This window comes from Brachyistius frenatus, unplaced genomic scaffold (assembly GCF_029030835.1).
Source record: "Brachyistius frenatus isolate BFR_SWC_R1_liver_20210118 unplaced genomic scaffold, ASM2903083v1 Contig_44, whole genome shotgun sequence".
Lineage (NCBI taxonomy): Eukaryota > Metazoa > Chordata > Actinopteri > Embiotocidae > Brachyistius > Brachyistius frenatus.
The window spans coordinates 2,207,871-2,230,751 of record NW_027210643.1 but is presented as its reverse complement, the minus strand read 5'-3'; the positions used below and the strand labels follow the sequence as shown (position 1 = coordinate 2,230,751).

Sequence of the window (22,881 nt, the reverse complement as noted above, 5' to 3'; positions counted from 1 at the left end):
TCAGAAGGAGGGTGGGGTTTATACAGTCATGGATTACTACTGAACGATTTACTGCTTGATCTGAAAAGAATTGACGACCATCTGCATGGAACCCAGGCTTACATGGAAGCTGTTCAAATGAAATAGGAGCTAACTAAATATCCATCGACCCACTGTAATTTATATTATGATAAAACAACTATGGCCCCACTCCTCTCCCATGCTTCATAAAGTGAGACCAGAACGGTTAAATGATCTAATATTTTACATAGCATAGAGCTAGCTATTACGATTACTTGGCAACAAAGTCTAGTTCCAGGAAGTTAAATCAGAATCACCAGATGTATTTAAAAATAAATGAAAGTCTTCTGGAAGAGCACGATTAGAAATGCAGATGAGTGTGGATTAGAAGATTGTGCAGTGGAGAGAATATTTATGATTTTTTTTATCTAACGCTGCAACTCGGAATTTTCAGTCGCCATATTTTCTATATTTGTTAGTACTCTGTGTGAAAGTGCTGGAGGGAGGCATTCAGTTTGGGAGGCCACCTCTACGGGAGTAACAAGTACTTCTACAAAACCAGGCTGTGCTTTGATTCAAAGGAACACGTGGAGAGGAAGAGCTTTCAGTTTCCACGGTGAGCAATGTGAAACATAAATCTTTGAAGGGAACAGTTCATATTCAGTCCCTGGGGTGCAAGTTCATTAAATAATCTGGTAGATTTACAGGAAAATATTTTAGCAGTAAATTTAGAGCCAAATAAAAAAAATAGTCATCGTTTAGGAGTGTAGGAGCTGTGGTTGAAGTCTATGTTGATCGTTCAATGTAGAGTGGCATATTATAGTATAGTATAGTGTAGTATAGTATGGTATATAGTATAGTATAGTATAGTATAGTATAGTATAGTATAGTATAGTATAGTATAGTATAGTATAGTATAGTATAGTACATTATAGTACAGTGCAATATAGTATAGCATAGTATAGTAAAGTACAGCAGCCTATTGTATACTAGTACAGCACAATACACACAAGTAAAGTATATTACAGCACACCATTGTATTGTACTGGTGCTGTACACAATACTAAACTGTACTATATTACACCAAACTAAATTATACTATTCTAACAGTACCAGATCTGATTTCCCTGCATTGCGCAGTGTTGTATGACACAGTATTGTATGTATTGTACAGTAGTATTAAGAGTATTAAGAGAGGGCTTTTCATTTGGCTTCTAGTTTGAAAAATCACAGGTAATAGTCCAAACTGATGAGCTGCTATCCACAGGCAGATGGTTCCCACATTGTGCAATCATAATAACACAACCTGCACTTCTCTAAATTAAAGTAGCTACAAAAAGTACACAATTTTGAACCACCTTTTGTTTTTTGTTTTTTTCTGGCTTCCTTTGTGAAGGTTTAATTTCATAAACAGTGGTGGCAAAGTACTTTTCTATTTTCAAACACTGGTTATATCATTACATTAATCAAGCACTTAGTTGTTTTCCTGTGATGTTAAACCTTCTGTCAGGTTACAGGAAGAAAGTTGCTGCTCTGTCCATGGTGCTGAAACGGTCATCAGTTTGTTAAATTCCCCAATTTTACAGAAATAGCTTCTTTGTTGTCCCAGTGATCCTGAATAATTTATTTCGAACCGTCGTGCCGTTCTGACATTTGCTCACTTCGTCCCCGGGTAAGCAGAGGCAGGAGCATGAATCCCTCATCAGAGCTCGGAAAGGTCAAGTGATATTGATCTTACTATGCAAACGCCCTCTATATTGTCAGAATCAAACCTCTGAAGTTGGAACCAGGTCGAACATAACAGGTCACCTCAGAGCTCATTACCAGATTCGGCTCTTATGATACCTTTTACAGAATGAAATCGGGAAATTACTACAGAAACTGGTAGATTGGGCAGGATGGACTTCGCATGTGATGCTGAATGGACAGAGGGTGTCATTTCAACCATATATAGGTGGTCAGTCTGTGGTGCGTAAAACGCGCGCTCTGGGGTGGGTGATCCTCCGGAGAAGCAGCGCTATACAGCACAGCAGCACGACTCCGCATCCACAGGTTGCTGCGCGTATCTCACCTCTTCTCCGAGCACCTTGGCCACTCAGACCTGTGCAGAGTACAACCAGTGTACATGAACTGAGAAGTCGTAAGAGCGTGTTTGGCTGAACGTTTTGGACTTGGACTGCACTCAGCAGCTCGTGAGCAAAATGCTAAATCCACGGCGTTGGACGACTTGATTTTAACCTTCCTTAACATTTTAATTGCAACGCGCAGGACTTTTTTCGCCCAAATATGCTGTCATGTAAACGTTTCTTCCGAGGACAGTGCGTTGTATTCGAGTCCACCATGCCACAGGTCTCTCGCTGCATCTCCACCACGGTGACAAAAGCAACATAATGGCATGTCGGAGTGGCTGCTGCTGCGGCTCCGGTCCAATAAACGAGGACAACGCTCGGTTCCTGCTGCTGGCATTGTTCATTGTCGTCTATCTCCTCTGTGGGGCCGCCGTCTTCTCGGCGCTGGAGCAGCCAAAGGAGCGAGAGGCGAAGGAGCGCTGGACGCAGAGGTTCGAGCATTTCAGCCAGAAGTACAACCTGAGCAAGAAAGACCTGCATAACTTCCTGAGGAACTATGAGGAGGCGAACGTGGCGGGGATCCGTGTGGACACAATCAGACCTCGATGGGACTTCACCGGCGCTTTTTACTTCGTGGGAACAGTGGTGTCAACCATTGGTGAGGTGGAGAGATGGGCGTTTAATAATTGCGTTAAAATATATTTCTCTGTCTGATCTATTACTTCTTTCAGAAAATATTTATAAAATCTAATATCGTATCCCCATTCTATCAGTTTTTAAGTTTTGGGAGGGTTGTGTGCTCTTATTTCCTTTTGCAGTTTGACAGTACACCACAAATAATGTCTTTTATTTTCCGCCTTTTACAAAAAATCTCCAACATCAAGGCCATTTCTTACTCACTTTACAATACTACACAATTATTTTTGCTCTCATGGTATTATATTTTGAAAGGCTGCTAGCAGCCAACTTAGGTTTAATCAAACTTTTATAAGATGCAAATGAAACTTAGTAAGCAGCAATATAGTAAGCAAAATGACCTATTTCACATCAGTGCTGTCTTTAAAAACCAGGGAAAACACTGACGAAGCTAATGCTTGAACGAAGGGTTCAGTGAACCTACAAAAAGAAAAATATTTTAATATCTGTTTCGGAGCAAAATTTGTCTTTGACAATTTCAGTTGTGCAGGACAGTCTGCGAGCATTTAAGTCATCAGTGTCCGTACAGAAACACAGTCATTAGGCTACTTCCACAGAAAGGGAACTATTGAGCTTGTGCTGTAGAGACATCCCTTCTGAGTGGTGCTTCCACACTCTCACACCGTTCCCTCTTCTCTGTACCTGATGGTTAATGCCATTTCAACACCTTGATTGGAGTGAATTGATCCATGACAGGCCTTCTAACAGATAGCTGCCACGGGCTATCACAATTTGGATGAGAGGTATAGTGATGCAGGACTGATTGTATTACAACTTCATCCCTTTTAGGTTATTAAGACTGTTTTTGGAGATTAATAGTGGCCTAAAAACACAGCCGATCGTAAAATTGATTCCTGATGTTTGTCCCTAGCAGCTCTTCTTCTCTTTCCACTGTCTCAGTGGGCTTAGTCTGACAGAGGAGCACAACATAGCAGTTTCACTACAAACTTGGTCACGGCTTTCCTTCAAGTAGAAGACACATCTTTGCTCTGTTTGCTTCCTGATGATTGACTCAACAACTACGAGGTGCAGTTGGAGGCTGTAACAGTGTCAGTAATGCAGCAGCTGCTATTTCATTCTAGAAAGACTGCACTCTCTATCTCTGATCTTATAAATGACAGATGAATAATTATGAAATCATTTGATGATTGTTGCTGTAACTGACCCAGAATCCAGCCTTCTCAAGTCAACAGTCTGATTTTATAATATTTAATTTATGCTAAGTTTGTCAGTTTCAACAGTCTCTTTTATCTTCCTTTTATTTAACACTCTCATCTCTCTGTTCTTGTAGTGAGTATATGGCTTAGGGGGAGAGCCCTTCATGAACATCACTTTGCATCTGCTGCGAGAGTGCTGTGTGTGTCACAGCTTGGATGAGTACATTTAAGAGTATCAGAGAACATAAGCACGCACGCAGTCAATGTCAAAGGTGTCCTGTATGTGTACGAGTGCATCAAATGCAGATCCTCCTGTTTAGAGTTCCACTGACGTCAATACTTCAGAGAGCAGCAAAACTGTTATTTCCAGATTGATTATTATTTGAAGTAACCAAATGACCAATGTGATGAGAGTGTCCATTGATTGGTTTTCAAATTAAAAGCAATCATGTGACATTTTAGAGAATACACCAATTGGCTTTGTGGTGAAGACATCTGTACATTAAATAGCCTTCAGAGTTGTTCTGGAGTTCTATTATTTTAGGGGCCCTTGGTGGCCATTATATAAACAAGTATTCATTTCTGTCAGAGACATGCCTGACTCACAGCTCTCTGCTGCTCGGAGCGACATGACACTACTCAGTACAACAGTTGAAAAACTGCTTTGGAAGACAAATAATACTTTGATTGTTTTTTTTAAAAGCCAAAAAAAATTAGAGTGTGCAGTTAACTACAACTCCCAAGTTTAATTAATTAGTTAATTAATGAAGATGCAGCGTAAAAAAAACTTTACTTATGATTCGGGGTCAATTTCGCAACTATAGGATTGATAATTGACTACAAATGTTCTGAATTCAACACGCAAATGTGCGCAACTTCAACTCTTCTCCATAGGAACCAAAGCTAAGGCTCATGGGTATCGTAGTATTTATACACATCAAGCGCATCAGATTGACTGACAAAACACAATTTCTCAGAAACAAAGGTGAAATAAACACAAATATTTTGTTATTTCTATGTTAAGTAACATTAAAGACATTGTTTAAAGAAAAAAAATCTAATTTGAAGACAGAAGGGTGGTAAAATACAACAGTTTCTTTCAATTTAAAAACTCTTTAAGACTAAACCTCGCTCTCAGTTATCTTAGTGCAAAGACTGGAGATGGCTCGGCTCTGTCCGAAAGTAGCAAAATGCACCTTTTGCCACCAGTAAAACTCAGGACTAAACACATAATGGCTTCCTAAAGACTTATTCTTACACTGAGGATATTGTGTGGAGGAAATAAACTGTACTTATATGTAAGCTTTCAAGATGTTGGACCAATTTTAGAAAACAAAAGTACCAACTAAGCTAGGCTAATGAGCTGCTTGCTGCGGCTTCATATTTACTATACGAACAAAAGTTGTATCTTTATTCTGATATGACTCTCAACAAGAACCATAATTCCCAAAAAGACAAATAATTGCTTTAAATGTTTTGATTTATTTTCCTGCTTAATTAAAGTTGCATTTAGAAGGAAAGCCGTGCAGCACAACCTGGCGCCCCCACTCACACCATCCACTTTCAGCGCTTTTGTTCCAGCCAGCCTGACACAGACATCATAATGAACCTACCTCACACTATTATCCCTCTTTTCTTTTGGGTCCTGTATATTTCATTAATATGGTCAAATGACTCATCAACTTCACATTTAACCGGGCTCCCAAAACAAGAAGGCAAGAAAAACACATCCATAAAATCCAGCCCGTTTGGCTTTATCGTCAGGCTCGGAAGAAGACTGCGGCTCAGTTAGCACCTCGAGAACCAATTTGAATGTGGAGGCAATCAAGTCCTCCACAAGAAGCCGCTCCCTCTAACTGGCACAACGGCAATTAGTCCAAGATGCAGAGTATGTTTTTAGGACAGTCGACAGAGTAACATTTACCTTTATCTCGTGAAAAGGGCTCTCTCTCATTTACACCCTGAAAACAAAATATTTGTCACACCACAAAATGGTAAAATTGACCTAAAAAATGGAGGCAAGGATTCAAATTGCCATCATTGAAGTGAAAAAGGAGAGCAGAGAGACAGACGGTACGTCAATGAGCTTTTAGCGTTAAATGAGGGATGAAAAGGAGACATCACAGATGCAGTTGAATAAAAGACCTCTCATTCTTACTCCCATTTTGTGCCAGTTCAGAAGAGACAAAGGAGAAGTCACACTTAAGAAATGGCAACTCAGCTCTCTTCTGAATAAAAGCAGTCAAATACATTCAAACTTTAAAAATCCAGAAAATGTATCACATTGAGATGTGAAGGGGCTCGTTTGAAAAATATAACGAGATGTTCGGCAAACTGATTGCTGTACTTTGACTGGAAACCCTTATCTCTTATAGTGAATGTTAAAGTGAATTAGTGACAGACAAAATAAAAGAGACTGATATAGAAGAGATAACATGTCACCAATGGCAACACAGTGCCAGAGTACAATTGTCACTTAGTGGAAGAAGAGATTAGTAATTGGCCATCTTCATGGTGACAGATAGAAAGTGAGTTGGGTTGAAGAGATAAATCAGCTGGAGGCGATGAGCACTCTCGTGTCCTCTACAAGTAATCCACTGATTTACTTCGAGGACTGAGTTTCATTTGCATGAGAGTGTGTTTTTATTCAAAGACATTTTTAGATGGCGAGGACAAGAAATTGGAGAATTGAAGTTGAACCTCACCTCTTGATGTTTACCTGTTCTACCCACAGACTCTATATAAAAGTGGACGTAGCTTCCGGGTCTGACAAATGAGGCCGATGCGGAAATGCCTTAAGCTGTACTACCTGTTGCCTCTAGGGGTTGGCTCCAAAAATCCTCCGGCTCCATAGACCCATTCAACTAGTCATAAAATTCTCAGTCAATAATTTTTTTCCACGAGTTATTTCGGTGTTACTAGCTAAAGTTGATTTTCTGGCGTTCCATCTGAAAATAATCCCGTCATTAATTAGAAAATGAGCTTTAAAAACATGTGTTTTTGGAGGGCGTGTCTGTTTGATTGACAGTCCTGTGATGCAGTCGGGAGGCGGGACTTAGTGTCCTCGGATTTCCAATCAGATCGAGTCAGATCCATCGCTCGCTCCCCTCCAGCTCGTCCAAATATGGTCACTACCGGCTCTAAACTGCTACGAACTAGCAAGATGGCGACGGCCAAAATCCGAACTCAAGGTTTCATTCGTTCACAAACTGATGGGTGACGTCACTTGCCGCTTGGTTCTACCTTGTCATGATACCAGTATTACCACATGGACTCCTACTCACTGCTGAACGTTGTGTGTGTGTGCCAGGCTTTGGGATGACCACTCCTGCCACCATCGGAGGAAAAGTCTTCCTGATGTTTTACGGCCTGCTCGGCTGTGCTGCCACCATCCTCTTCTTCAACCTCTTTCTGGAGCGTGTCATCACCGTCATCGCCTTGGTCCTCAAGTCCTGCCACGAGCGGCGCCGCAACAAGGTTGTGCTGCCACAAAATGGACGTCAAGTCTCTGAGGGGAACAGGGCAGGTGGAGCTGGGGGAGTAAAAGGGGAGGATCTCGCTGGCTGGAAGCCCTCAGTCTACTGCGTCATGCTCATTCTGGGAGCGGCGGCCGTCTTGGTGTCCTGCTGCGCCTCGCTGATGTACTCAGCAGCTGAGGGCTGGGGCTACCTGGACTCACTCTATTTCTGCTTTGTGGCCTTCAGCACCATTGGGTTTGGAGATATGGTGAGCAGCCAGCGAGTCGTCTACGAGGGCCACGCCACGGCCGCGTACCGGCTGGGCAACTTCTTCTTCATCCTCACCGGCGTCTGCTGCATCTACTCCCTCTTTAACGTCATCTCCATCGTCATCAAGCAGGTCCTCAACTGGCTGCTGAGGAGGCTGGAGGCCCCCTGTCGCTGCTGCTTCCCCAGGAGGGGTCACCACCCGCACCGGCACCCACGACGAAACGTGGTCGCTCCGGGCCACCTCCGCGCCCGCAGAGACCCCTCCATCGAGACGGACGCCATCAACGAGAGCGAGACCGACACCGGGCGCAGGATGTCCGGGGAGATGATCTCCATGAGGGACTTCTTGGCAGCCAACAAGGTGAGAGCTTCAGATCGTGTCTGACAGCGTGTGTGACATGCCACCTGTGTAATGTCATCACGCATGTTATTAAACACATTATATGCAGCTATTTCAGACAGTAATAAGATTTACTCACATGAGCAGCAGAAGGAACATTCAGTCAATTATCCAGTTTCCCTGTCGTCGTGCTTACTGCAGTCATTAACTCCTTCTTCACCCCGCTCTCAGTCCTCACCATCATTTTAAATCTCTGCAGCACCATTGTCCATGAAGATATTCTTAATCCATAAAACCATATGTGACACACACAATCACCACATGTGGATTATTATTAAAACTCATATTCTAATATTTAATGTCAAACATTACAGAAGAGTAATTAATGATCAATGATAGTTTAACAAAGGTTTAATAAACGGATTCATATTTCGATACGAGCCTCCTGTCTACACAGGCAGACGTTTATTTTTTGCTGCTGTTTCCTAGGCTACACTCAGAATATGTGTCAAAATTTCTCTGAATACTAATGGCCCTACTCCGTCCCTATTGCCCATTCAACAGCTCTTGTAGCCACTATGAGATGTCAGCTGTCCATACATTTCCATATCTACAACCCTGCTGATCAGACAAGATGAATGAGCTGCGTGAAACATGCGACCTCACTGTAGCATTATTCTAACACGGATTAGAGACGGAAGATGATTAAGCATCTCATTAGTGCATCGTGCTAACTTAAGCTAATTCTACCAAACACAAAGGAAAGCGAAGAGTTATCTAAATATTTTAGGAGTCTGTGGTCTCCAGTGCCATTTTCTGCACTTTGCACTGAACTTAGATGACACCAACAGACTCAACACACTGATTCAGAAGGCCAGCTTGGTCCCGGGGGAGGAGCTGGACCTTCTCGACTCAGTAGCAGAGAGGAAGATGGTGTTAAAACTCCTCTCCATCACGGACAACATCTCCCAACCTCCACACTAAACGTATCCCAATTGATATACAGCTGGTACTATAAATCCAAAGTCCTGGAAAAATGATAACTTCAATCTGATGAAGACTTGAGATTAAATATCAGGCAGAGTTATTAAAATTCATCCTGAGCAGAACATAAAGGTCTGTAACAAATTGCATCAATATCTGTTAAGACAATCCACCTGACTGACTTCATCAAAGTCAGTAGACTCCTGTGTGGCTTTGCATATACCATGGGTCTATTACCAGTAGCAACTGGTTGAGCGTGTGTTAAAAGAAGCTAGTTTGGTGGAGCTCAGCTATGTGAACAAATATTACTTTCATTTAAAGTAGCTCAGAGGAAAAAAGGTTGAACCCCGGATCTACACTATATTTCATGGAGTCGTGCATTCAATGTGGCTAAAATCATACTTTCAAACCAACACTTGTTAAACTGCATTTCCCATCAGTTGTGTACATTTTATGCACATTGCATTATAGTGTAAAAACTGAAAGGGAAAGGTTTCTGTGTGGGGGAAAAAAACAAACTGCTTTCGGTCACACTTGTTCAGTTTTCATCACCTTTTGTTTTCTTACATCGACACACTAAAAGAGAGGACAAAAAATACCATCTGCTCGCTTTATATCACACCTGTGAGACCAGACGTACCTGCTGCCGACGCAGTGTAAGGCACATTACAGGTTGCCACTTTCAAGCACAGGCAGCAGATATGCTCATTTAAGAAGTGTCGATTTCTTTCTCTCTTTCTTGTAGGTGAACTTGGCTATTATGCAGAAGCAGCTTTCGGAGATGGCCATCGGGCACCCGCGGCAGTCCAGCTCCAGTTCACGTCAGAACGGTTTCTCGGGAGGCGTGGGCGCCCTCGGCATCATGAATAACCGACTGGCAGAGACTAGCGTGGACAGATAGGGGGGAAACGCTGCGGATCCCTTTTAACGGACACAAAAGGCGCAATAGAAAAAGTATAAGTAGTGAGGACAAAGTAACACCGAGGACTGCCTTCCTGACCAAAAAAAAAAAGATCTGGTGTCCAAGAATAAAAGTTAAAACCCAGCAGCTGCAGCGTAGAGTGAAACACCATATCAGCCCACTTTCCTGTCAAGAACATGGCTACATGAATGATAGTTTTGCTGGAGTCTCACATCTGGACAATCGGAGTGCTGGAATGCTTCCCCCCCCCCATGAGAAATCCAGTTTCCATGGTGATAAAAAAAAGCCTGCCGAGAGCCCTTGTATCTCAGCTTTACAAACCTGACTCACTACATGCTACTTCACACCTCACAGCAACTTCCACTCATCTGCAGTGTTTTGCAATACTCACGATGACTTGTCCCGAGCCCATACTCTATCTGTCGCTGTAATAAATATTCGTAAGAGTAAAAATTGCTTCGATAAAGTGGGTGTTTTCTTGGTTTTTGTGTCTTAACAATAATCAATACAAAAAGCTGGGTGTTCCGAAGGTGAAAAAAAGAGTCTGATTCCTGGATAACTGTATGTTTACCTTCAATGCAGAAGATTTACAATCAGCCCATTAACGGCTCAGACAAATGCTCCACAGCCATATTGCAAGTCAAGAGCCTCTGTCCTTGGCACTGCTATTATTCCTTATCACCACAAATAGAAGACAAACCCCCAACCCCATCAAAAGAACCGCATTACAACCCATACAGACCCGACGCCTGCATGTCAAGTCGGGGACTCTGCAGTGAAACCTGTTATGTGACGTTGCTGTTTACTTTGGGGTTTGCTGCGTATTAACCCAAGCACAAATGCTGATATGAGGACATTTAACGGTTGGTTGTTGTCCAGGCCTGCAGGCGGTTGGTATTGTCCTTATTGGATTCTGGCTCGGCAGTGTTAGGTTCATCTTTTTTCTTGTAGTCTACTCACAGCGAGAACAGTAAACAAAAATGACAGGAGGCAGTTAGATGAGATTGTTAATAACGTGCATGCAGTGTCCCAGATTTGAAACCTACAAGCAGTCGAGGCAAAATGACTTGTGGACACTATTTTATGCTTGGTATATATTCATTCTCTTTCTACATGCATCTGAGAGGACGCTGAAATTATGGGGTAAGGACCCTCCAGGCTCCACCTCTGATGTCACCAGCTGAGATTTTATGGATTGGACGGATTTGCGTCTGATTTCCAGAGAACAGGAGCAGAGAGGGAATCTTCTTTAGTGTTGCCTTGATAAAATAACAAGCTGCAAAGAAAAAATATGATGCCATATTTTTCTACGGGGTCATCAGGCTGCTTTCCGGTGGTTGACAGAGAACTTCTGTATCTGTGAGTCAGCTGGATGTTGCCAAATCATTTTCAGCTCACAGCATAAACTGAGAAGGGGGAGGTGTGATGCAGATGGCGTGCAGCATTAATAAAACTCAATCAAAAGAACAAACTTTCATTTTAACTGGCAAGATTGAAAAGCTGTCCTCTGTTTACTTCATTTGAAATTGTGGTTTGAAAAATTAAAGGATGGTAAAACTAAATATTTGTTTTACGCTGGTTAAAGCCATAACACATTGGGAGCACTTTTTTTTTTAGTCACATGCTACAAAAACTTTTTTAAAAGAGACACTTAATAATAACAACAAAAAGTCACTAAATAACTACAAAAAGTTATTAAATAACTACAGAGACATTAAATAACTACAAAAAGACACTAAATAACTACAGTCACTAAATAACTACAACAAATTATTAAATAACTACAGTCACTAAATAACTACAAAAAGTTATTAAATAACTACAGAGACATTAAATAACTACAAAAAGACACTAAATAACTACAGTCACTAAATAACTACAACAAATTATTAAATAACTACAGTCACTAAATAACTACAAAAATTCACTAAATAACTGTAAAAAGTTATTAAATAACTACAGAATCACTAAATAACTCAAAAAAGTCACTAAATAACTACAGAAAGTCACTAAATAACTACAAAGAATCACTAAATAACTAAAGAGTCACTACATAACTACAAAGAGTCACTGAATAACTCCAAAAGTCACTAAATAACTACAAAGGGTCACTAAATTACTACAAAAAGTCACTAAATAACTACAAAAGTCACTAAATAACTACAAAGAGTCACTAAATTACTACAAAAAGTCACTAAATAACTGCAAAAAGTCACTAAATAACTACAAAGAATCACTAAATAACTACAAAGTCACTAAATAACTACAAAGAGTCTCTAAATAACTACAAAGACACTAAATAACTACAAAAACGTATTAAATAACTACAGTCACTAAATAACTACAAAGTTTCAAAACTTTGACTGTCTGTCAAAGTGTTATGATGACTAAATACAGATTCCGTTACATCCCAACTCTGCTCACGGAGGAAGCTTGGAAAATATTTTTTCCATATGGGCCATTGCTGAAGTATAATTGCTTTTTGGTTGTTGTTTTTGGAAGTAAACGTATGCTAAGTCTCTATTTATTGACAAATGAGGAAACACAAAAGTGACTGAGCCTGTGATCCACCAATGACAGCCATTGCATTTTGCAGCATTTTGCTCTCAACAGGGAAACAGCTACATTTTCAGTGGGTCAGTTAATTTACAGGAGAAAGGTAGAAATGAGCACAGATGTAAATAAAGGACTGAAATCATATAACAGAATGGACTTTTTTTTTTTTTAATATCTCTGACAAACACTAAATCACACACACACACAAAAAACCACACACCAGATAGAGAATCAGCGAATATGTCAGACAAGCTGTGCCAAGACGAATAATAATAGCTTTGAACAAATGTCTGTGTTCCTGTTTATTTGTTTGCTTCTGCGTGTGCACAAATACATGTGTGTGTGTGTGTGTGTGTGTGTGTGTGTGTGTGTGTGTGTGTGTGTGTGTGTGTGTGTGTGTGTGTGTGTGTGTGTGTGTGTGTGTGTGTGTGTGTGTGTGTGTGTGTGTGACACCGATGTAGTCAAACAAAGACTCTTTGTTATATTTCGTGAGTCACGACAGCTCCCAGAGAGTTACTGACACCGCCGTCGTCTCCACAGCGTCGGAGCCCGTTTGAAACACACTCCGATGGAAGATGTCGTGGGATTTGAGAAGTATTGTTGTCACCGCACTGCTGCAGACGTGATGGCCGTAGTGTAACGCCATCATTCATGGTTCAGTGGGGATGAAATGAATAGGTGCGTATTTGATTATTATGGCCATTAAAGGTAGCTTTACAAAATTCGCTAATTTACCATCATTATTTAATTAGGATGGATACAATGCATTGTCAGGGTTCACATAATTATTGATATATCATGTGCCTGAGTGTGACAGAGGAGGCTAAACAGCAGGCCAGCCAATTACATGGTTGTTTGTGAAAACCCAGGCTGTGTGATCCAGGCGGCACATGATGTTGTACTCAAACATATGCAGAGTGAAGACTGCAGTTGTTCAAAAGCAAAAAAAATATTTCTGCAGCTTCACTCCACTTGTCCAGTACCAAGGATAGTGTCCTTAAAGTCATCACAGTCGACCTAGGTGTATTAAGTTTGTGTCTTTCATGGAAGCGTTTTGTGTTAATCACACGTGTTATTTTATTATCTTCATGACATACAATAAACTCAATTTCTGTTTTCTTGAAAAAAAAAAACCAAGGACTCAGCTCACAGTTTGCTCAGTAACTTGCTCAAATGAAGACTTGCACGATCACAAAAATAACCCAAAATGTGAGATAATGTGCAAGTTAATCATGAGGCATCAAGACGTGATGCACGTTGAAATGAGTTAATTAACAATTAAAAGTAAGCATTTTTATTTTATTTATTTATTTATTTTTTTTAACTCTACAAAACCAGGCAATTCTATCTAGTTTAGGCGGTGCAGTCTGTTTTAATGTCATTAAATTATGCTTTAAAAAATGATTTGTTCTGTCTTGTCTCAGTCAGAGTGAGGAACGTCATCACTCCAGGACACAATCAGCAGAGAACTAGATCGTCGTAAGAAGTGCAAAACAAGGTTCAAATGTTTAAAAAAAGAAAGCTATAACTTTAACTGGGCAGTATTGCCTCGACACTTGCGACCAGCGACAGGTGGCATATTTTCCTGGCTGTTTTTTTTTTTTTTGTCCTACAGGGTTGCCGTACCCTCTGACGTCACTTCAGAGCGACAAGCAACAATGGTAAGTGAGCAAGCAATTTTGTCTCCGGCTCGTATTTTTATTTTGCTAAAATCTATTATTCTTAATATTACTTTACTCCTAGTGCTTGAAAGCGTGGCGTTCTGACTGCTTTGTAGTTTCAGATGGTTTTAGGTTTCATTTATGAAGTTACCAAATAATTAAAGACCGTTTACCGACTATTAGCTGAGGCTAGCGGCATTAGCTTCTTTTTTTTCTTTTTTTTGTCCAAGTTGGCAGCAGCCGTCGTTTTCTTGTCAGTCACATCTTTTCCTTATTATTTTACTGTTAGTGCTGTTTTTCCGTGGGTGACGGTGTCACTGTGAAAACCATTTCGTTTCCATTCATACGAGCCAAGTAGTAGAATTAAGCTAGCTGCGCTGCGACGAGCTGATCGCGGTAAACAGCTCAGCTGATGAGGTTTGTATGGAAATGGATCATCTCGTCTGTGAGAGTTGAAATGACGTTGATCTCCAAACGCACATGTCTGTGTGTTTGTAGGGTCAAAGCCAGAGCGGAGGCCACGGTCCCGGAGGAGGCAAGAAGGATGACAAGGTGGGAATGACGCAGCTTGTGTTTGCTAACCTGTGAGCATTTCATCTAACTCGGTCCTTTAATGCGACTCAGTTTTAATACCCTCTAATGACGACTCCTTATTTGATCCAATGTGAGGTTAAATCAGGGCCGGGTGTGATGGACAAAGTCGCATAACACGATATCGTGTAGACAATATTACAAAGACGTTACATGTATATCACTATTGGTGCTTTCACATGATATTTACTTCATGAGGGTTTTTTTTTGATAAGTAGTCATCAGTAATATGGATATAATCAGTAAGCGTGTAAAAGTCAACAGTAGACCAGCTACAACAGTCTGGTAAGTTCAGATCACCTCACTGCGATGCATCGTTTAAAACCAGACAAAGACCTCTCATGAGATATTATATCTCCAACTTTAAGATGAAATCTAGTCTTGTGTCACGATATGATCAAATCTCAATATATCGTGCTTCATGATAGAATATCGTTTGTGTAGTTGACGTTTGCCACCGTTGCTTGTTCTGACACTATTTGTGCTACTTGAAGGATAAGAAAAAGAAGTACGAGCCTCCGATTCCCACCAGAGTTGGCAAGAAAAAGAAGAAGACCAAGGGACCAGATGCTGCCAGCAAACTGCCTCTGGGTAAAGAAGTGACACAATAATACACCGCGGAGAAATATTTACCCGTCTGGTTGCATGTAGTTGTTTGAATTTTTTGGCTCACATCTTTCATTTGATCTGTGTGTCACTGGATACAATTTGGGATCCTCTTAGGCAGTTATCCCTGAATTTCTATTAGCGAGACAGATTACTTTATTAAAATAAGAATAGAGTGTCCGAGAAAGTAGCATGACCTGAAAAGGCACGACGCTGACATTGTGTTTAATATGAACGATGGTAAAGTGTTAGTGCGTGAATCAAATTGGTGTTGTCCTTTTTCTGTTTGTTTGTTTTTGTTGTTTACCTGCGTGTGTGTGTCTTGCAGTCACACCCCACACTCAGTGCCGCCTGAAGCTGCTGAAGCAGGAGCGGATCAAAGACTACCTGCTGATGGAGGAGGAGTTCATCAGGAACCAGGAGCAGATGAAGCCCCTGGAAGAGAAACAGGAGGTTAGACTTTGTTCACTAAGATCCTCACATCCTTCTCTGCCACATGTTAAATGGGCTAAAAAAAAACAACCAAAATGAAGGTACAAAAATTCTGTTCTTGTATTTATTTTTACAGGAGGAGAGGTCAAAGGTGGACGACCTGCGTGGGACCCCCATGTCAGTAGGCACTCTGGAGGAGATCATAGATGACAACCATGCCATCGTTTCCACCTCAGTGGGATCTGAGCATTACGTCAGCATCCTGTCCTTCGTGGATAAAGATCTGCTGGAGCCGGGCTGCTCCGTCCTGCTCAACCACAAGGTCAAATTTAGTCCTGTGATCAGATTTTACTGAAAACAATAACGTGGAAATAATTAGTTCTGTGGCTTTGCAGTTGTGTTTCTCAACCAACTACATCACGGCTCAACTATTCATTTATCTAGGTTCCACATCATTTAATCCACACATCTTAATTGATGTAAAAATTCACACTAGTTGTCCTGTGTGTGTGTGTGTGTGTGTGTGTGTGTGTGTGTGTGTGTGTGTGTGTGTGTGTGTGTGTGTTTGTTTGTTTGTTTGTTTGTTGTAGGTTCATGCTGTGATTGGGGTGCTGATGGATGACACCGACCCCTTGGTGACAGTGATGAAGGTGGAAAAGGCCCCACAAGAAACATATGCTGATATTGGAGGACTGGACAATCAGATCCAAGAGATTAAGGTAAAGTATACAGTGTGGTACAACAGAGCGCACGCTGACTCACAACATGTATATTTTAATGTTTAACCAAATGAGCAAATCTCTGTTCAAAAACTGAGGTCGGTGATGTTGTTTATTTGTTCTGGTTCACCACCTTTTCCGAAACTCTAATTGTGTTGCCTCCTGTTGTTTTGAACAGGAGTCGGTGGAGCTGCCTCTCACACATCCAGAGTATTACGAGGAGATGGGAATTAAGCCCCCCAAAGGTGTCATCTTATACGGACCACCTGGCACAGGTAAGTTCATTACATCCAATATTTCAGTGTTTTTCGGACTCTTTACAGAACAAACAACACAAGAGAAAGTTTGAGAAAGCTTGAATCCAACCAGCCTGCCTCAAACCACGCAGTAGTTATATGGCCGTATTGTAATGCTTTCACAACATTTGCTGAACATTGAACAAAAGTGATGCCACTGTTCATACTGCCGCTTTTAAGAATTTATCAAAAAACAATCATCTATTAATAGATATTTTATATCTCATACCTATTGTGAAACATTGATAAGTCTATGGTACAACTAATGTTGTATTAGAATTATTCCCATGTACATATTTTGTATATTGTATACATATTTTGCCTGTACCTTAAAGGGCTAATAATTTGCGATGTTTTTAAATATTGTCATCAAAATCCCAGGAAAAGACCAAATAAATAATCCCTGTATCCTACTGGAACACATCGTCTGTGTATCCAAAACCTGATTTAGATTGTTTTCCGTGCAATATGTTCCATTGTTGCCCAAAATCGATGTCGATTGGCGTCACTGGATAAAATCTGGAACAGAAACGGCTCCACTCCGAGCAGCTCCGGTACGGCAGGGACAGAAAATACAGGTTTTTATCCGTTTCCAGTTCAGACACATTGATAAGTCTTTTTTTTTCTGAATTAAATCCAGAGATAAAGGTGTAGTTGCCTCCAGTGTCATCGCTGCCAAATTCCACTCTGTCATTACAGACCTTTTTTTTTAAAGGGCACCACGACAGGGAAGGTGTTCCCTCTTGAAGGGAAACTTAAATTTGAGGTTCAATCTTTGTGGATGTCAGTGGTTTCATTTGTTTTTACTGTTTTTGAGAAGAATATGTAGAAAGATCACACGTCTGTTATGAGGATGTCATTATTAAGCGGATTGGTATTTGTGTTTGAATGTACTTGATGCAGGTTTGGTCACCTTCCTTAAATTAAGTCTGTACTTAATCCTTTCTTGCTTATTTATGTCTCCTACTTTTCTCACTTTTCATTAATTTGAAGTACTCATTCTATTTGATTATTATTTTAGACTATTCCTGGGAGAAGTGTTGCTTTGTGTCTGCAGAGGACACACTGTTTTGTTTTAAACCTTTACCACATTTTAGTTATTGTTAATTGGGGGGGGGGAGATAAATACAAGAGTACAACTTAGTTTGTGATTTAAAAAAAAAAAAAAAGTGTGGTCCTTTGTATTGAAAGATAGCAGTTGAGTTTGTGTCAATTATTGTAAACAATTATTACTCCAACAGCTGTACATAAAACCAATGTGTAAAAATAGAAAGCACATCTGTTAGTGCCTTTCCACTGGGATACTATATATGCTGTTTGCTATATATAGAAATGTCCAGGTCCTTTTTTTCTTCTCATTAATGTGAATGTCAGGAAGCCTCTCTGGAGGTGAACTATGCAGATATGAAGGCACAGAGCTGATGCGTGTGACTTTTAATCCAATATGAAGTTTAGCAGGGTGACGTTTGGTTCCTAAAAACCTTGTCATCTCTCCACAAAAGATTTCTAGCGATGGAAAATAAAAACTGTCTCCGTGATGTCACAGGAAATAATATTTTGTTCACCAGCTCTTTGCCCTTTTACTGAAAGGCCTCCAAATGGATGCAGGGTCACGGGTCACGGAGTAATTTAGTGGAAAAGCTCTTTCAGGTGTTGCAGTTCTGCTCCACCAAGAATTATTAAAAATCAAATGGACATCAGACGGCAAGAATAAAAACCAGCAGTGTTCGGAGGGACCAACTTCACCCGGTCCTAAACTCTTTAAATTCTACTCTCATGCTAAAAAAAAATATCTGGAAATGCGGACACGTACTTACTGACCTCTCGCCTCTGTTACCAGGTAAGACGCTGCTCGCCAAGGCTGTAGCCAATCAGACGTCGGCCACCTTCCTGCGCGTGGTGGGCTCCGAGCTGATCCAGAAGTACCTGGGCGACGGGCCCAAGCTGGTGCGAGAGCTCTTCAGGGTGGCAGAGGAACACGCGCCCTCCATCGTCTTCATCGACGAGATCGACGCCATCGGCACCAAGAGGTACACGCGGGTCCACTTCAAACCGTTGAGACGCAGAGAAGGATCAGAGCAGCGGCGGCGATGAGTCAGATGTTCAAGGTGTCGGATTAGGACGCGTGATAACCGGCTGTCTTCTTACAGTTTGATTCTTATTCAAGGCTCAACAGCACAGTCGTGACGCCAGTTGATTTACTGCTGCCGTCCTCTGACTGAAAGCCTGTTAAAGAGAGCAAGTTACTTAATCACTTTTCAGCATCCTCTTACACGTCTCGCCCAGCTGTGTGCGTATTTGGGCAGCCGGCTGTGGGTCAATGCTGGAGCTCCGGCTGCTTCTCCGGGAGCAGAAACAGCTCAGTGTCGGAGCTCTGCACAAAGTCACAAGTCTGATTTGTCTGTTTTTCTTTCCTTTCTGGAGCAAATTGTAAGAAGACAGTCGTGTTGTGTATTGGTCGTTCTCTGATTTTGAACGAGGGAGCTGGTAGCTGGATATTGACTAACTTAAATAATGAATGCGCTCGTAGGAGTAAAAATAGACTTTTTAGCCCACACGGACAAGATGCAAGCGCCTCAGAAACAGCCAAGAGGTTATTCACGAGAATAAGACACGACTTCTGTTTTAAAGTCGCTACGTCGGTGGCCTGTCTGAGCTCGGGTCCTTTTAAAAGGACTCTTTCAGTTGTTCTGAAGTGCCAGACGAAAACCTTTGTTGTTTGTGCTCCGAGCTGGAACGATCTGCCCGCTGATCTGAGAACAGCTCGACGTGCTGCTTTCTTTTACTCATTTAGATTATTGTGGTCACGTTTTAAACTGTTTTAATCCCCGTTGTTGTTGTTTTTTGTCTTTAATACTAAGTTGTTTAATTCAAACTCTTTCATAAACAACTTTTGACTCCTCTTTAAAGTGCCTTGATTTGCTCTGATCTGTACAAACAGTGCTCTGCAGACGTTGTGGATTCCACATTTGTATTTCCTGTGCGTGCTGTGCAGGTACGACTCGAACTCCGGCGGTGAGAGGGAGATCCAGAGGACCATGCTGGAGCTGCTCAACCAGCTGGACGGCTTCGACTCGCGGGGAGACGTTAAAGTGATCATGGCCACCAACCGGATAGAGACGCTGGATCCAGCCCTCATCAGACCTGGTCAGTCAGAGTCACCCGGTCACAGAGCGCTAACCCTCGCTGGCATTCGGGAAATGGCTGTATTCTGCCGAGTCATGGCGGGAAGTGGACATTGAAATGTCTGATTTTTGTTCTGCTTTTGAGAGTGAATATTGATGTTTCTTTTTTTTCTTTTTTTTTTCTCCTAAAACATCGGTCCTCACTGAAGTATCTTCTAAACCTTAAAAAGACTATTTTACATTTCATCTGGATGAAAACCACATTATTAAAACATACTGCAATTCATTATTGCCTCAGCCAACAGATTCACTCCGTATGATCAGCTGATCTTCAGTTTAAAACATTTACTGTAAAAGCTTGGGACAGTCCGGGGAAGACGAGCTTCCTTATTTGCCTTCCTAAATATTGAACTTTTGATTAATCAACCTAATATGATTAATGCTGGATTTGTTGGGGCGTTGCTGTTCATTGATTAGACGGGTTTTGAGTGAGACTAATTGGCTGCGGTCTGCTGAGGCTCCTCACAGCAGAGGTAAACAACCAGTGTGTGATGTCCTCCTCAGGGAGAATCGACCGTAAGATCGAGTTTCCTCTGCCGGACGAGAAGACCAAGAGGAGGATCTTCCAGATCCACACCAGCCGCATGACAGTAGCAGACGATGTCACCCTTGATGAACTCATTCTGGCCAAAGATGACCTATCAGGAGCAGACATCAAGGTGAGAGCGGGACTCATTCTCATCTGCAGAAAAATGTTTTTTTGTCGTCTGGAGCCAAATTCCGAAAAGTACGAGCAACTTTTAGGTCGGACACATCGTTCCCCGGCAGAAAGGATCTGTACGATGCGATATTTTCCGGACCAAACAAGAGGTCTTTCTTGTTTTTTGTACTCCCACAGATGTAACAGTATGTGCTCGAGTACACTGACTCAACGTCAGAGTGAATTGAGCGTGACGTTGGGGTTGTCCAGCCTAACTGCGGGGTGGAGCCGTGTCCTGTTTTCCTCATTCGTTCTGGCCTGCTTCTGTGACTCCAGTGTTTATTGATTATGTGAGGTCCTGGCAGCGAGCCCGTTCCCTGTGGCTCAGCAGAATGGGAAAAACCGAGACCAAGCTGTTTGAAGGAAAACCAGCGGGGACTGATTTTCTAAATGATTTTCATGTCAACATTTAATGAACACCAAGTCCTCCACTCAAAAAGCTCCGATCCAAAGTGTTCACTGCACATTTAGGTCACCGACTCGGCTCTGCTGCCCTCGTGTGGCAGGTGGCAGGATTACACCTGGAGATTTCATGTTTCAGTTTAATATATTTAGTACAGCACAGCTTTGTCACATACTTTTGTAGAGTTCCTCTTAATCCTGCTAATAAGCGGTTTGAATTTTTGCACAAGTTGCCAGTTCAGCCTGTTAAGCAGGGAAGCTGAACACAGAAGCTGAGCTACATGTCAACACAAAGCAGAGCATTGTTCCTGCAGCTCGTTGTTCCCACAGCCATCACAACCATTTCGCTGCATTTCCACAGAGAGCTCAGTGTCTTTGTCTCTCTCTCCCCTCTCTCCACCCCCCCCCCCCCCTCTTCTTCTACAAACACGTTTATTAAAGCTGAAATCAACTTTGACGCTTGTTCCTCCTCTGGTTTCGTCCTGCAGGCCATCTGCACGGAAGCAGGCCTCATGGCTCTGCGAGAGCGCCGCATGAAAGTCACCAACGAAGACTTCAAGAAGTCGAAGGAAAACGTCCTGTACAAGAAGCAGGAGGGCACACCGGAGGGGCTTTACCTCTAACCGTCTCCACCCGCCCCGTGAACGAGAGGAGGCAGCAGCGCACGCTCGTCTCCCTGCAGAGAGTTTTGATATATTTTGTGCATGTGATGTCTGGCTTATCCCACTCTCCTCTTACCGTTATGTGTTTAAACAATAAAATGACAAAAAAAAAAAAAAAAAAAATCCAATCATTAGTCACGGGTTTGATGTGTTTTTCAGCTCGCAGCACCTTCTTTCCTGTTAGATTCCCGCCTCCCGAGTTCTTCAGCGGGCTGCAACACTTTCAGATAATTAATCACATGAATTATTCAATCGGTTCCGTCTCCGTGTTGTTGCCCTCGGTGTCACAAACACGCCTATCAATATGCAAAGTCATGTTTTCTGCTTTACCGGTGTCTTTCTCACGCAGAGGACAGTTCACCTGCAGAGACACAGCGGAGGGCCCGCAGGACCCTCCCGTCCCGTCCCTACCGAGGAAACCTTCTCGGCTCATTACCGGGATATTGCATATGACTCCCACACACACACACACACGCATGACGACAACACACACGCACAGAATTAAATCTCGGGGGGAGGGGGGGGGCACAGAATGAGATAAACACCCTGACTAGTGTTTCACTCCGACGCTGCCTCCAGGAGCTGCATGACGTCACCACGCTTCACTTCAAGTGTTTAACGGGACAGTTTCTATCCCAACAAGAGAGGAAGTCGGTGGATTTCGGTGCATGTTTGGGTTTGTGCGCATCGTGTATTTACAGCGAGGACACGAGCGCAGCCCTTTGATTTTTGTTGTTGTTGTTGTTGTTGTTCAAATCAGCCTTTAAGTGAAATAATTCCAGCTAAGCCGCCCTCGCTGCAGTCTGACACGCGCAGAGCGGCGCAGTTGATTTAATTCCTCTTGATGTGGAGCCATGTGGAACTCGGTGCTCAGCAGAAAGTGGCCCCCATGCAGCAAGCAGCAAACCACTCTACAGGGCCATCTCTGGGCTCGAGTGCGTACGGAGGAGCTGCTGCTGCTGCAGCAGCCCCTCCTCGGAAACACTCTCGCCTTATTAAATCAGTCACGCATTTCAACTGCAGCTCATACATCGCAGCGCATTCAGCAGATGGAAGAAATAACGAAAAGAAGAAGAAGAAGAAAAAAAAAAAGCCCATTTAAATCAAGCGTGGCGTGTTGGGCCAGAGAGGCTGGAGGAGGGGGGGGGGGGGGGGGGTTACGACAAGAGGGGCGT

General features: G+C 42.2%; 2 protein-coding genes across 2 annotated transcripts; both read left to right on the top strand.

The window, feature by feature from the left end:
- The first annotated feature begins 1,860 nt into the window (after window positions 1-1,860).
- On the top strand, window positions 1,861-12,585 carry kcnk13b (potassium channel, subfamily K, member 13b). The gene is made up of 4 exons (XM_069703111.1): window positions 1,861-2,727; window positions 7,233-8,011; window positions 9,720-11,982; window positions 12,046-12,585. Exons 1-3 carry the CDS (start codon window positions 2,391-2,393, stop codon window positions 9,873-9,875), a joined length of 1,272 nt encoding a protein of 423 aa, XP_069559212.1. The 5' UTR covers window positions 1,861-2,390; the 3' UTR covers window positions 9,876-11,982; window positions 12,046-12,585.
- Window positions 12,586-14,067: 1,482 nt separating this feature from the next.
- Window positions 14,068-21,830, top strand: psmc1b (proteasome 26S subunit, ATPase 1b). The gene is made up of 11 exons (XM_069703137.1): window positions 14,068-14,113; window positions 14,612-14,665; window positions 15,199-15,295; window positions 15,639-15,763; window positions 15,879-16,064; window positions 16,333-16,461; window positions 16,640-16,736; window positions 18,598-18,787; window positions 19,753-19,904; window positions 20,447-20,601; window positions 21,533-21,830. The coding sequence occupies exons 1-11, from the start codon at window positions 14,111-14,113 to the stop codon at window positions 21,665-21,667; spliced, it is 1,323 nt and encodes a 440-aa protein (XP_069559238.1). The 5' UTR covers window positions 14,068-14,110; the 3' UTR covers window positions 21,668-21,830.
- Window positions 21,831-22,881: the final 1,051 nt, after the last annotated feature.